Source organism: Rhinatrema bivittatum, chromosome 2 (assembly GCF_901001135.1).
Source record: "Rhinatrema bivittatum chromosome 2, aRhiBiv1.1, whole genome shotgun sequence".
NCBI lineage: Eukaryota > Metazoa > Chordata > Amphibia > Gymnophiona > Rhinatrematidae > Rhinatrema > Rhinatrema bivittatum.
Window position 1 is genome coordinate 394,725,669 of NC_042616.1, and position 16,294 is coordinate 394,741,962.

The 16,294-nt window shown below is 44.3% G+C and overlaps 1 protein-coding gene across 1 annotated transcript in view; it reads right to left on the minus strand.

The window, feature by feature from the left end:
* The window catches only part of CTNND2 (catenin delta 2), a 2,320,710-nt gene that overhangs the window by 34,803 nt on the left and 2,269,613 nt on the right, over nt 1-16,294 (minus strand). The window contains 1 exon segment of the mRNA XM_029590042.1: nt 4,728-4,859. Coding sequence (XP_029445902.1) covers nt 4,728-4,859 — 132 coding nt within the window.

Genomic DNA, 16,294 nt, shown 5'->3' on the forward strand with positions numbered 1-16,294 from the left:
ATGTGAGGGATCTTGACACGCACACATTAAGAAGTCCATGCTTCATTTAGCATGGACCTTTTGCCCTTATGCATGCTGTGTATTAGCTTAACGAACTGAATGTTAATGCTCTTTTTACCATGCATGGTAATAACATTTTAGTATGCGTATGAAAATAATTTTAATGTGATATTTAGTGACTCAACTCCTGTATGCCTTTAATGGTGTCAGTATTAAACAAAATTACTCTTTCCATGTCAATCAGATTGTGTATTTGTTCTTATATAAAATCTTGAAATATTTGTGTGCAGAAAATGGGCACCCAGTCGCGTGTTAATCCATGTGCTAGCCACTGTGCATGGTATTGCATTGGCCCCTTAGTTTGGTTGTATAGTTATTGTTTCTACTGCATTCTACAACACACTCAAATGTTGTCCAAGTTGATGGCAACTATTTTCTTACTATTGGCTGTTTCCACTGTGCATATAGACACATACTCCCAATTTTCTAAATGTATTTTTAGAGAGGCATTATTTTTTTCTAATATTCCATCATCAAAAAATATGAATGAATTTTTTAGATATGTAAATCAATTTCATTAGAATTTTAGGGACAAATGAGTAAATATGAGAACTGTATTAATTTCTAAACATATTTAATTTAATCTAAAATCCGATTTATAGTCTACCTTTATTGACTGATCAAATCAAATAACATTTAAGTTCCGTACGTATTATATACCATCAACCTTCAAAATATTTCCTATCAATTTATACCTTCAGAAATAAAACCCTTAGAAAAAAGAAACTAGATAGAATATTTTATTATTGTTTTAACTTAGTAGAAATACCTTTTGATTTGGATTTGCAGCAGGAGTAATTGAGCACCTGATCTCCATCCAGGGCCTTAGGGAACTCTGTCCGACCCACAGAGGCACTGACCTAGTTGCTGGTCTGGACTCATTGGAAGAAGAGCCAGGAGAACAGCTATGCAGGCTGATTCCCCCCCCCTCCCCCTTCTGCTGACTTCATCTACCTGTGCCCAGCCTTTAAAGATCAGCTGAAGACCATGTGAGACTGATTTGCAGCAGGAATGAGAGAGTGCCTGACCTCCATTCAGGGTCTTCTTCTCCTCTGCCCAACCTCACAGCAGCACAAATGTGCACCCCCTTGCACGCGCCGACCCTAGTCTTCAAGCACTAAGACTATAGTCTAGACTTCATCCTAGATTCCCGACTCAACACTGAAGCCCAAACACTATCGGTAACAAAATCGACCTTCCAACTGTCGCATCTCTGCTCACTTGTTTGATGACCCTGCCTTTGAAACAGTGGTTCAAGCCTGTGTAATCATCCACTTAGACTATTACAACTCCCTCCATGGTGGTACCCAAAAAGCTAAACCATAATCTACAGCAGATACAAAACTCATCAGCATGAACCAAGCTAAATGCCTTTAAATTTGAATGAATTACCCCACTAGTGCACCCTATTGAAAATCCTGGTGTCAAGAGGGCTGGGGTCAGGAAATACCCTCTCAGGAGCAAGGCAGGATGACAGGACAGAAGCTAGATCTGTCTTCTGCCTAGTCAGCTCCTTCCTCCCGCAGGTTGAGCCCTTGCGTTCTGGGTACCAGTAGGACTTGGGTACGCCAACTGAACATCATGTGAAAGCTGGGCTAGTCTTCTGCCTAGCCAGCCCCCTCCACACTGGTTGGGCTCTTGGGTGCCGGGAGCCAATTGGGCTTAACTGGATAAGCAGGTCAAGGCAGGGCAGATACAGGCTGGACGTTGTGGGCAGAGACAGGCTGGAAGTAGAGGTCTGGGTGTAGGTACAGGCAGGGAACTAAGGGCTGGAGATTGGAACAGGCAAGGAATTGGATACTGGAGCAGGCTGAGGACTGGATATTTAGCAGGGACTAGGCTGAATACAAATAAAGGCTTGGGCAAGGCAAAGCATACTGGAGACTGGACTGGCAGGGCATGACAAGACTAGACAAGGGCAGGACTGAGACAAGGCAGACAAGGTTAGGAACAGACAAGGAAAACACAGAACAGAGAACACAATAGCCTGAAGGCCACTAAGCAAGGTAAGGCCTGAGTGGGCCTCAGAGCAAGGCCTAGGGTAATGGCAGGCTCAAAGGCCAGAAGGTAATGATAGGCCTAGAGTAAGCCACAGAGCAAGAGCAGGAAAAGGCCTAGATAGGCCACAAGGCAGCGTAATATCTGAATAGGCCACAGAGAAAGGTACTAGGAGCAAGAATGCCCATAGGCCACAAGGCAAAGAGTAGGAAGCAAGAAGGCCAGAGGCCACAAGGCATAGAACAAAGTAGAAGGCCAGGTCAGAGAGCCAATAGTGACTCCATAAAATGGCATCTAGGTTCTGCTAAGGCAGGGTTAAATGGAGCTGGAGATTGGGTGTGGTCCAGGCAGGAAGGCAGAGCTTGGCAAGATTGGAGATAAAACTCACTGAGAACTCCTGGTGGAGAGGAGGCTGCCTACAGGCTGAAACAGATGCCAGTGAATAGATGGCTTGGGTAGCTTGGAACAGAGATCACAGAAGGCCTCTGCTGGTGGGAAGGTGACATAGCAGGCTGGATCAGGATACAATGAGGCTGCACAGCAGACAAAATCATAACACCTGGTCCTGGCCTTCAAGATCCTTTAGGGACTGGCACCATCCTATCTTGACAACCGACTTCTCCTGCAATACCCTCCTAACTACTAGCTCACTACCTCAAGCCCACCTAGTGATACCAACCCCTGAAGAAATGTGATTTTCAAACACTAGGAAGAAAAGTTTCTCAGGATCAATTCCCTACCCTCTGGAACTCTTTACCACTAGAGGTCTGACTTGTGCTTGACTTCCTTAGCTTTAGGAAGTGATTAAAAACCTGGCTATTTGTAGCAGCCTGTAACCCACAGGCAGACTCGATCCTGCACAGTCTGCACCTTTTCTGACTTGAATAAGCCGAACTAAAACACACTCATTCATTTCCACCTACTTATATTTACAGATTTTTTATTACTGATGTATTTTACTCTTATTGTTGCCAAATCTTGTTGTAATATATGCATTTATAATATTTTACATAGTGAACACAACTTATACTTGTTGAATACCATTTCCTAATGTAGTCTATTCTCATTGTAAAGCCTGAACTACTTGTAATATCCACTTTAAAATATTTTAAATTGTGAACTGTAAATTATACTTGTTGAATTTTGCTCGTCGATGTACTATATAATCATTGTAAAGCCAAGGCCTGCTATAACTCATTTTGAACTCCTCTGCTGGAAAAGTGTGATATAAATAAACAAAAATGATGATGAAACCACAGTCCTGGCTATGAAATTTATTAAAAACAACAAGGGGACAACCTTGTGTTGTAGAAGGATTTTATTGTTAAATTTTATTTTCTAGAGCCCGACTCCGGCCGAGTTTCGCCAATTCAGGCTGCATCAGGGGCTCATGTTGCTTCAGATGGTTACATAACTACATAAACAATCTTTCATGTAGTAATAAAGTAGTAAACAAAGCTCCTTCCTAAAACTGAGCATTGGTTTCCTGATTCTGCTGACAACCACCTCTCCCCTGATGCAGCCTGAATTGGCGAAACTCGGCCGGAGTCGGGCTGTAGAAAATAAAATTTAACAATAAAATCCTTCCCCTTGTTGTTTCTTGCCTTGGCTACGTGGGCCTGCCTTCCGATTTGTTTTATATGAAATGTATTAGCCAAGAATGGGGGCATGGTGGGCTAATAAAAATAAATGGCCCACGCTGGATGAGGAAGGTGGGAGAACTCACAATACTTCAATTCACCTTCCGTAATACCCAGGAGAGTTTGTGGTATAATCACCAAATATTCTGGGTATCAAAATGTCACAAAGGTTTCAGCAGTTGTGGTATGTCTTAACGTAAGTGCATTCATTCCATTTGTGTGAATAAGAGTATGCAGAAAATAGCCCCTCACATAAATCATGAATCACACAATGATACTTGGATCATCTTTGATTGTTTTCTTTCCTTCACTGCCAATGTCTTGCTTTCGTTGTTTTCTCCATGGATCACTAATCCACTTGGGAAACATTTTCTACAAAACTTTGCTGACTCTCTCCTTTACTGGTCCAGGTAGACAGAATTTCTCTTAATCTATGCAAAGTACAGTCCTCAGTTAACTATCTTGAAGTATCATTCATCAGGTTTCCTCTCAAGTTTTAAACACATTCCATGACAGCTGAAGACAAGCTATTTCAAACTGGTTTCCAGCTGATTTCAAACCTCACTGGGTAAAAGCTTAATAAGGTCGGCACTATATCAATCAGTTTAAAACGCCTAAATCTGATCAACTCTAGTGCAAAATATCTCAATTTTAGAAGTTTCGACCAGATTCAGACCTATTCTGCCTATGCATGCTGCCTGCATTAGGGGTTTTACATGCTGGAGAACTCATTTGGATTTCTCTGGTGCGTAAATATCCCTCTATGCCAGTGGTTCTCAACCCTGTCCTGGGGACCCCCCCAGCCAGTCGGGTTTTCAGGATATCCACAATGAATATGCATGAGAGAAAATTTGCATACACTGCCTCCATAACATGCAAATTTTCTCTCATGCATATTCATTGTGGATATCCTGAAAACCCAACTGGCTGGGGGGGTCCCCAGGACAGGGTTGAGAACCACTGCTCTATGCAGTCTGTAAATGCTGGCAGTAATGGTTTGAATAGGGCCTACAGAATTTTCAGTCCTACCTGTCATGGTGTCTTTCCTGGAAGTGTGCTCTCCTTTATTTCCATGGTAGGTGGCATTGGTTCCAGTTGACTCATAGTCCACTTTCCTTTCTTTCATGCTGATCATTTCACGCGGTGAGGCTGGGGCACTTGCTAAATAATTAAAATGTGTTACTGTAAACATAATTTATAGTGGGTATAAAACAGCACAGAATTAATACCCAAACTTTGCTCATGTTTATTAAGCTGTGTAAAGTGTGAACAAAAAACGTTAGATAAAACGAGAAGGAAATAATCAGCGCTAGCTTTATTGTATCAGTTTTAGGGCTTATCTGTTGGAAAATGATATTTCCTTGCTCATGTGCTAGTGATCCTTTTGTGTTTATGGCCGATGGTTGTTGTGTAGGGCATACGCTTACTCCCACTGGCAATCTCAATCACTCTCTTGCACACAAAGTTATCTCTTGCTGCACAACCTATCTGATGTCCTTTGAGGGCAAATTTGCAGTTTACATTGTTGCCGTGTATCTGGATCACTACCTTCAAGAGCACACATTTTTATTAATATACCTTTCACTTATAAAGTTTACTCATCTGATCCTCTATTGCTTTCAAAACACAAGCTATGATGTATATATGTGATTTGCTGTGTTAAAAAAAAAAAGCACAATAGAATTATTTTTTTGGGGGAAATAAACAACCAACCCATTTAGCAATTAGCAATGGATACCAATAATTCTAGTATATAAGCAAGGTGATTCCAAAAGGTTTTCAGGTTTCATCCTGTTAGTGTGACCCAGATCCTATGGCTTACAGTCAACATGGACTTCATGAAATCATTCAAAATAAGTAGGTGTGAAGACATTTGACAAACTGATGAAATATCTGTACTTGTGTGTGAAATATATACTGTACTTATTTTATTTTCACTTTTCTAAAATAAATTACAGTCACTAAATCCTAATGAGTCCTTTGTTCCTTTCATTCTTATATACTCTTGTTTATAAATGCATCTGATTTAAATCATAAGGTATAATAGTGATCCCAAGGCACTAAGGAGATATTCAGTCAATCAAACTCAACAATTCAGTGACATACCCCACTGCTGGTATTTCTGATGCAGCTTCAGTGCATTGTTCCACTGCAAGCTGTGGAGTAATCCTGCCCTGTGGCACGTTATAAAATGTAAAAAATTACGAGGTTGATTTTAAAACGAATGTACGTGCGCCCATACACTTGCGTATTGGCCCCGCGAGTGAAGATATGCTAGAATTTGTAATCGTGCGCACACTTACATGAGTATATTTTAAAATGCACCAACTGCACATAAGTATGTTCCTAATTTTAAGAGTTTACTCCAGCACAGCTAGCGCACGTGTGTTTTCAATAGGATCATGTCGGCTTTTACAAACGTTTGTGAGCGAATTTTAAAACATGCCTGCACGAGGCACACTGCCACTTTTCCACTTGGTCCACCAGTTTGTCCAGTTCATAGCGAGGTCTTTCAGACCCCTCTGGTTCTTCATCCTGCACGCTGCCTGGCTGATATGGACCCCTTCCCTGTCTTTTAAGCCCTCATCAGGAGAAGCAGTAAAGTCACGTGGATATCTAGCGTACGTGCACTGCGGGTTTTGTTTTAAAAATTCGGAGTTTCGCATGTAAGTCTTGGCCCCGCCCTGGAATGCTCATGTCCCACCTCTTTTCCGCCCTCTTATTCCTCATGGCCACACAGATACATATGCGCGTATTTTGCGGCTTTTTTAAAATCTGCATTGTTCGCACGTGGCAAACAGACGTACGTGGGCATTTTTGCGCGAGCAATGCTTTTAAAATCGACCTCTAAGTGTATATATATATATATATATTACAAATTTATAAAGTACTTACAAATCTAAAATTTGTAATGAAGTTAATAGGTGCTGCTGGGGTGTGTGTGTGTGTACTGCTGTTTAAACACCGTCACTGTGCATCTAAACTGCTCATCTCGCAGTCGTTGCAGCCAAACCGGCACATACAGGCTGACAGCCTCAATAGGTGGCGCAGAAAATATTTTACCATTGAACTTACACAAAAGCCATTCTGTGGGCAATCAAGGAAATCACACTTGTAGAATTAAGCAAGCATGACCTTCTGTGGCAAAACGCCACATCACCATGCAGCAGTGTGAATGTTGCTGGATGCCACTGTAAATGTGATTAAACACAACTATGAGATGTTGATTGCATCATTTTTGTGATTCGTGGCATACATCCATGCAAAATAGGACTATCAAAGGTTGCATATTGTTTTCAATAGGATTTGAGGCTATGTAAGTTGATGTAGCACTGAATTCTACAAACTGTTTTTATTAATATAAGCAAAGGTCACTAACTGCATGAAAAAAGTTTTCCAGTAGCAGAAATATAGATAAGATTAGTTTTCACCTACACAAAACCACTCTCAACTTTTCACAAGATAGAACATATAACATGGAAGTATCTTTCGTCTTTAAATAATCTCCTCCCCCCACCTTCCTCCCAAAATACCTGTGTGGAAATCCAAGGGTACTGACCTAGATAGCAGAATAAGCAGCTCTAGGTTTCTAGACACTGTCACAGATTTGTTTGGTTATCTATACTTTTATCTGTGCTAAAAAAAAAAAAAGCAATAACTTGAAATCAGTCATTCTATCAGTAAGGAACTCCCAAGGGTAAATCTTTATTAAAGGAATGTCAGCAGTGTCACTCTTACTGGATGCCACAGCCAGGAACAAACCATTGCATTACAATGGCAGATGTGCTAAAGTCTCTAGGGGTAAATAGGTTTTTTCATAGTAGATATATTAAAGGCAAAAACTGTCACAACTACAAGCCTACATTTACTTCGGTTGCCAATGAAGGATCATCAGACACAAAATGGGTGAGAAAAGGGAGAGGGTGAAATGGCCTCACTGTGTCATAACTGTTAACATATCATCTCTTGTCCTCCCATGGGGCTGTGAGAAATTTCTCAGTTTTCTTTAACCCACTGGATGCAGAAAGGACAGAAGCACTTGTATTATGAATTTGTTGCATTAAGGGATGTTTTCCCTCTGCCTTTCTATGGACTCTGCTGCACCGAAGCCTACTTGCAGTATGAGCAGATCTACTGTACCGTGCACCTGTGGCAAACAGCAAACAGCTCGCTTTACTGGGACTGCACCAGTCAGTGGGACATGGGGGAACACCAGACAGAGCAGCCTCGAACTGTTACTTGCTAACAAATAATGTTTTAGAATATATACACTAATATGCTTTTTAAAGAAAACAGCTTAAAGCTGGCCATTTCTGTTTAAACAGGAGAGAAAGAAGGAGGCAAATTACACTGGGCAACAAATTTTCACAAAAGTCATGTTACGGAAATGAAATTAGTCAATTCTTATACATTTCCATGTGCTAAACATGAATGTGACTGTGAAAATGCAAAATTGGCTCTAGTTTTTTTGTAATATGCAATAATATAATTACATCTTGAATTGTATGCCAATAGTAGGAGACCTACGGTTAATACCGTTTGAAAAATGAAGTCATAGACTACGTCTTAGATTTCTTTGCTTGTCTCTTGTACACCTGTTTGGGAGCATCTCTGCGGAGTGTCCAGCAGTAGTCAGCCAGCATGAATATTTCAAATGCTCACCCTTTCTGACTGGGCTTCATATAGTACACTGCTGACGTCAGCTTACTCAGCAGCAGCATGGCAGTAGAACTGCATTGCATCAGAAAATGATGTAATAAACTCTGGATGATGTGTGCATGATGGTATTGTGCAGTATGATGCAATATTACATCATTCTAGGCTTATTTACAGTCCTACTGGATAAATTTACATGACTAAACATAGAAAGTGAACTATATTAAATATCTTCAAAACGAGAGCCAATAAAAACTTTTCATGGTCATATTCGTGTTCAGCACATCAAGATACCACAGAGTAGGACCTTTTTAGGTCAGTAACACTTTCATTGTTGCCCAGTGTTATCTGTATCTCCTGTGATTATATTGGAGAGTCCTGTCAAATTAGGACGCAGCTTTTAATTCTTACTGTTTAGACAGAAGACACAATGATGTCTGCCGCTGTTGGAACAGTTGCTGTCCTTCAGCTTTGTTGAATGTGTCTTACTCTTTACTAACCAGACAACACATTTCCTTCGCTGGTTACTGTGGTTAGTATCAAGTCCAGAAGAATTAAATAGTTAACAGGTTTAATCTTCAGAAGGTTTCCGTGTGGAAAACCAGCATATGCACAACTAAGCAGTTATTTTGGGGAAACGTCGCAGGTGCGCGCGCGTACTTGTGGTGTCACGCGGAAATGTTAACGGAAAATAAAAGGGGCAGTGCAGGCAGGTTGCGGGACGGGGAAAGCACACACACAAGGTGCTATTTTGTAGGCGGCACACGCACATGCATTTCCAAACTTGTTTGTGCACTTTCACACCTGCTAGGCAAATCGTGGCACTGAAACTGCCGTTGTCCTTTTTCTGATGTTTTTGGATGGGAAATTTGGCTAAGTGGACGGTGGTCAGGGAGATGTGGAGGGGGGGGGGGTGTGTGGGTGAACTGGTGGAGGTCTGGGTGAACTGGTGATTGCAAGTAAGAGCACAAGTATTTTCAGAAGCAAAGTATGTGCATTATTTATATAGCACATAGGTTATTATATGTACATGTTATATGTGGGCATTTGTAGAGAAAGTATGCATTTTTCTGCATTATAAATATAAGGGGTAGATTTTCAAAAACGGCGCGTTGGCGTACTTTTGTTGGCGCTCCAGGCGCAAACAAAAGTACACGGGATTTTAGTAGATACTCGCGTAGCCGCGCGTATCCGCTAAAATCCTGGATCGGCGCGCGCAAGGCTACCGATTTCGTGTAGCCGGCGCGCGCCGAGCCGCGCAGCCTACCTCCGTTCCCTCCGAGGCCGCTCTGAAATCGGAGCGGCCTCGGAGGGAATTCGCTATCACCCTCCCCTCACCTTCCCCTACCTAACCCACCCCCCCGGCCCTGTCTAAACCCCCCCTACCTTTGTTGGGGGATTTACGCCTCCCGGAGGGAGAAGTAAATCCCCGCGCGCCTAGACGCAACCCGGGGGCGGTTCCGGAGGGTGCCCCCGGACCGCCCCTGGCCGCCCCCGGACCGCCCCTGGCCGAAACCATGCCCCCGGGCCCACCCCCAAAACGCCGCGTCCCGCCCCGAAAACGCCGCACTGATCGGCCACGCCCGACACGCCCCCCCCCGAAAAACCCCGGGACTTACGCGAGTCCCGGGGCTCTGCACGCGCCGGTAGGCCTATTGAACATAGGCGCACCGGCGAGCAGGGCTCTTAAAATCCGCCCCTAAATGTGTACTAAAACATGCATGCATAGTTTCAGGACAGAAATATGTGGTATTTTATAAACTGTGTGGCTTCTGCTGCCTGGTTCATAAACTACTAGCATAAATCACTGCAGGCCCACTTACATGCTTATTTGGTGACTTTCGCAGACTATTGAAAACAGGGATCAGGGTGTTCAAGACAGCTAAGCTTGAGAAGAGTAAGGATGTGGTAAGATGTGGGCTTCCTGGAATTTGTGGTGTGGTCTTATAATTTTCTAATGATACTTATTAGCACTCTCGGGCTTTGTTATCTTGAAAATAAATACTTATGCCTATTGTGAAAGTCAGAGTAGAAACAATAAAAACCTAAAAAAAAAAAAAAAAAAGAAAAAATTGATATCAGAGAAGTGATTTGAGGGAAGGTAAGCGAATCCTTCAGCACGGTCACATTATCAGCAACACTAGGAAACCCTGAAGTGGAAGTTGTCCTCTCTCTCCCCCTGGAGGCGAAAAGAATGACCTCTGTGATGCACCCAAAGCCTGTCAGCTCTGAATGTCAGAGAACTGTGCCTGGGTCTGCGGTGGTGCTGTGCGCAGCACCTCGGCTGACCCAGAACCCCAGCATGCAACCAGACTAATAAAGGTAAGAGCAGTATGAAGGAGTGTGAATGCTTAAAGCAGAAGAGGATGAAGAGCTCAAGAGAGAGGGAAAAGATCTGATGAGATGAAAGTCCAAATAGATATTCTTGGTTATTATGGATAAATGATGCATAGAATTTTGCTTTTTGTTTTCTGAAGTGCATCTCTACAAATAACAGTAGCAGTGACATAATATAGGAGATGTTGGCAGCCAATGATCATTTGGGCTTGCTCAGTTGCCCCTGCCTATATTGCTCAAGAAAGCATCTGTGATCACATACATACACACAGACATATACATATTAACCAGTACAAGGAATGACTGAGGCACTGCATAGTGATTGGCACACGAGTTTTCTCCACACTCACTAACAAACATGAAGCATTTGCACACAAACGATAGTGCCAGAAATCACTGATATGCCTTTCTTGTAGGTAGAAGCCACTGATGAGGGCAGGAAAAGAAAACAGGAAGAGACTCACCTTCTCAGTGGCATCTACTTGAAAGGAAAGGCACATTGGCATCCATATGATGATCCCCACCACCAGCTTCCTCCTTTTCCTCCCGTCTTCTCACCCGTTGCCTAACTTCTCTCACCTCCTTCAGGTCTGCTTGTGCTCGTCTTCCATCCCTCCTGAGTAGAGAGTCCCAGTTTTTTCCTCCCAGCAGCTATGTAGGAATCTGGCTCCTCAGGGCCCTCCTCCTCCCCACGGTGTTTTCTCCTCTTCTTTTCTTAATCCTTCTTCCCCACTTTGTGCATGCCCTCACTTTTTGCTCTCCCTCTCCTCTCTTTTCCTTATGGTTGGGTTGAAGCTAGCACAGTTGCTGTGCTCGGTGGCACAATCCAAGTAACACAGGAGAGTAGGCAAGGAGGAAATGATAATTTCACGTGCTGCTGCTCATCTGTCCGGGCTCTATGGCAGCCAATAGGCGTAGTGGGAGGAGGTGGGAGAAGAGTACAGAGTAGGATTTCCTGCCTGCCCCCTTCCGCAGCTGCTAAATTCTGCTGTTGGTGCTGCTATTTTTACAATAATTGCAGGGCTGGACTGGCTGTTGGCCTGCTTGGCAAAAGGTCTTCGTGCGAGCCCCTTGAACGCCACCGGTTGGCGAAGCCTTAACACCTCACGATGAATTACCATAAAAAGTGAATGAAAAACCTCCGTTTGAGATGAATTATAACATCAGGTGCAGCATTGCTAGGTGACTAGGATTTTAATTTCTTGCAGACATTCTTTTGAAGGCTTATTGCATATTCAAGCCATTCAAAACAACTGCATGTTTACAAACTTAGGAAACTGAATGGGTGCACAATTTGGGAAAATCCACACAGGAACTTTTACGAGGTGCTCCCAATATTACATAAAAGTGTCCAGTCAGGTGTGACCTGGCTGGCAAACTATGCACAATACAAAGGGAATTTTGAAGTGAACTCTGCAACATATTATTCTACTCCTGACTCCACATTAAAACAACAAATTGTAAAAAAAAAAAAAAAAAAAAAAAGTATGCTCCTTACTCATACTGCCTGGTTTACATGGGAGGGCAACACTCAAACTGCCCACACTGGTGCAAACTCCGTGGGTAGTTTTGACCTACAGGATTTGCACCAATTACCAAAGTGAGAAACAATGTGGATAATTTTGCTTTGATTATTTCCCCAGATATAAAAGTTACTCCCAGAGATCGTCACCTTTTTCAAACCAAAAGTGTGTGGGTTTTGTAAATACAAAACTGCACATGTTGCTGCCTCCCCCGACTAAACCCTGCCTGCACCTCCAAACAACGCAGGTCAATATTTCATGCATTCTTGAACAACATGCAGCATTTTACCTGCAAGGAGGGAGAGCAATATTCAAAGAGCACCATTTCCACGGCTAAAATGCTGTTTTGTCGACTAAATATGACCTTTCCCTGTGTAGAAAAATATTTTTAAAATTTCTCTTCCCATGCCATCATAAAAAGTCAAAGAGAGAGTAAAAAGGAAGAGGGTTTTAGTGTTGCTCATGGGTTGTCGTAGAATTATTAGCAAAAAAAAGTAGATAGATCTAATGAAGCCCCACTTCTAGTATTATCCCTGAAGTTCACACTCGGTCCCGGGGCTAAGTCCCTGTACAATCCAACAGCCCGGGCACAGATTCTCTGAAAGGTGGTGCTGGTGCTGGTGGGGGAGGGCAGGGGGAAGAGGATGGCCCTCCAGGGCCCATTAGCGTAAAGGGAAAAACTGTCCACTGGATGCAGGACTGGTGCGAGGCTAGAAGGTGCCCTAGGCGATTTCTGCCTTGTGCCCGCCCCCCTCATTCGCGCCGCCCCTGCTGGACCGACTCCTCCTACCTCATTCGTGCCACAACTATGCTTCTCAAGGCCACGAACAGCGCACGCTGCTCACGGCCCAATGAATCTCTACTCCTCTTTGTTGCGAGCGGGATAGGATCCGCTCGCTGCACCACCTGGTTGCTCTTCGGCGCCCCCCCGGCACCATAGGCGACCGCCTAAGTTCGCCTAATGGACGCGCCGGCCCTGACTGGATTTATGTTGCTGACTAGATGTAGGTACCAGAATAAATAGATGAGACAGTCTAGCTGGGTGTTCCAACTTAAAGTTTACTGCAGATTTTTCAAAGTAATTAACTGGCACCGTACACACTTGACTCCGATTACATCCATGTCCCAAAGTTATTCTCAAACAGCAACTCTATCTGTGACTGTGTCCCTTGGCACTAGATTCCTGAAATGATCTCACCCTCCAGGTCATGGAAAGGCACGTATCCCAGGTGGGCGGAGGTCTCCTTGATGTGGTGCAACCCCTTCCCAGACAATAACTGAGGTCCACATGTATTTCAGATTCTCCAAACTCCCCCATCTCCTCTCTTCTCTTGGGACAGAGACTGGCTTAGGGGTCTTCCAATGGATGAACAGCTCTTATTCACAGTTCTCCCCTTCATATGGTAAACAGGGGCTCTTTCAAATAAAAGGTCCAGTGCAGCAGAGAAAAATTACTCTACTTTTTCCCCCACTCTTGGACAGGCAGGGTAATGGCAAACTTCCTCTGGAAACAAAAGACAAAATCTCCACAAAAATATTCAGAGGCCAGCCACTGGGTGTGAGATGGAACAAAAGAGCTTCTCTCATCCTGATCCTTCCCAGAGACAGAGAGGGGTTTTCCCAGGGGTGGTGCTAGGTACCTAAAAGATGCAGGGCACCTGGCCCATGGGTCCTTCCCGTTTCCCCCCATTCTTAGATGCTGATAATTAAACTGAAGACACGAGGGTAACTGGCTTAGCTACCTATCCCTTTTCACTTCTTTACCCAATCCCCTCAACACCACCTCTTGACTTTTCCCTACCCTTCAACTTCCTCTCTTACACCTATCTCCCAGCAAAACTAACCCAACTGTCCAGTTTCCACACTCCCCGCCACCCCCAGTCCTCACTCAGCCTTTAAGCACTATGTGCAATTCTGGTTGGCACATTTCAAAAAAGACATAGTTGAATTGGAAAAGGTACAGAGAAAGGCAAGAAAAATGATAAAGGAGATTGAATGGCTCTCCTAGGAGGAAAAGCTAAAGAGGTTGGTTCTTTTCAGCTTCTAGAAGAGATGGCTGAGGAGAAATATGATAGAGATGTATAAAATCATGAGCGGAATGGAGCAGGTAAATGTGAATTGCTTATTTACTCTTTCAAAAAATTCCAAAACTAGGGGACATTCAATGAAGTGAATAAGTAGCATATCTAAAACAAATTGAAGAAAATTAATTTTCACTCAATGCACAATTACGCTTTGGAATTCATTGCTGGAGGGTATAGTAAAGGCAGTTAGTGCACATAGATTTAAAAAAGGTTTGGACAAGTTCCTGGAGAATTCCATAAACTATTAACAACCAGATAGACTTGGGGAAAGCCACTACTTATCCCTGGGTGTAAGTAGCATGGGATCTATCTACTGTTTGGGATCCTGACAGATAGTTTGTGACTTGAATTGGTCACTATTGGAAACAGGATACTTTCTTCCCATTCTCCCAAACAAACACTAAGGGGCGGATTTTAAAACGAGCGCGAATAGCCTACTTTTGTTTGCGCTCCAGGCGCAAACAAAAGTACGCTGGATTTTAGTAGATACGCGCGGAGCCGCGCGTATCCGCTAAAATCCTGGATCGGCGCGCGCAAGGCTATCGATTTCGTATAGCCGGCGCGCGCCGAGCCGCGCAGCCTACCCCCGTTCCCTCCGAGGCCGCTCCGAAATCGGAGCGGCCTCGGAGGGAACTTTCCTTTGCCCTCCCCTCACCTTCCCCTCTCTAACCCACCTGCCCGGCCCTGTCTAAACCCCCTCCTTACCTTTGTCGGGGGATTTACGCCTCCCAGAGGGAGGCGTAAATCCCCGCGCGTCAGCGGGACTCCTGCGCGCCGGGACGCGACCTGGGGGCGGGTCCGGAGGGCGCGGCCACGCCCCCGGGCCGCCCCGGGCCATAGCCACGCCCCCGGGCCCGCCCCCGGAACGCTCCCGACATGCCCCGAAAACGCCGCGCGGTTCGGGCCCGCCCCCCGACACGCCCCCCGACACGTCCCCTCCGAAAACCCCGGGACTTACACGAGTCCCGGGGCTCTGCGCGCGCCGGTAGGCCTATGTAAAATAGGCTTACCGGCGCGCAGGGCCCTGCTCACGTAAATCCGCCCGGTTTTGGGCGGATTTACGCGAGCAGGGCTCTTAAAATCCGCCCCTAAGTCTCTACTTTTCCTGCCCCTCAATTCTCAAGTTCTCACTCCCATTACAATTTTCTACAATTGCCCCCTCAATTCCCAGGTCCCCCCTCTACCCTCCACCTCAATTCCCAACTACCCCTTCCCCCAAACCCAGGAAGTTTAAAAACAGCATCAGACCTTGCTGACAAGCTGTCACCATGCCTTTAAAAATAGCATCAGTCAGGTGGTGCAGAGACTGGGAAAGAGTGAGGAGAGGGGCCAGCAGGACAGCCTAGGTCAATGGCATCAAACAACGGCGCTTCCTTCTTTTCCTACCTTCCAGCATTTCACACTAGCGCCAGGGCTGCAGAAGTGTCTCTTCTCCAAGCTGAACAGCCCTAACCTCTTTAGACTTTCCTCATAGGGGAGCTGTTCAATCCCCTTTATCATTTTGGTTGCCCTTCTCTGTACCTTCTCCATTGCAATTATATCTTTTTTGAGATGCAGCGACCAGAATTGTACACAGTATTCAAGGTGCGGTCTCACCATGGAGCGATACAGAGGCATTATGATATTTTCCGTTCTATTAACCATTCCCTTCCTAATAATTCCTAACATTCTGTTTGCTTTTTTGACTGCTGCAGCACACTGAGCCGATGATTTCAATGTGTTACCCACTATGATGCCTAGATCATTTTCCTGGGTGGTAGCTCCTAATATGGAACCTAACATTGTGTAACTATAGCATGGGTTATTTTTCCCTATATGCAACATCTTGCACTTATCCACATTAAATTTCATCCACCATTTGGATGCCCAATCTTCCAGTCTCGCAAGGTCTTCTTGCAATGTATCGCAATCTGCTTGTGATTTAACTACTCTGAACAATTTTGTATCATCTGCAAATTTGATAACCTCACTCGTCGGATTCCTTTCTAGATCATGT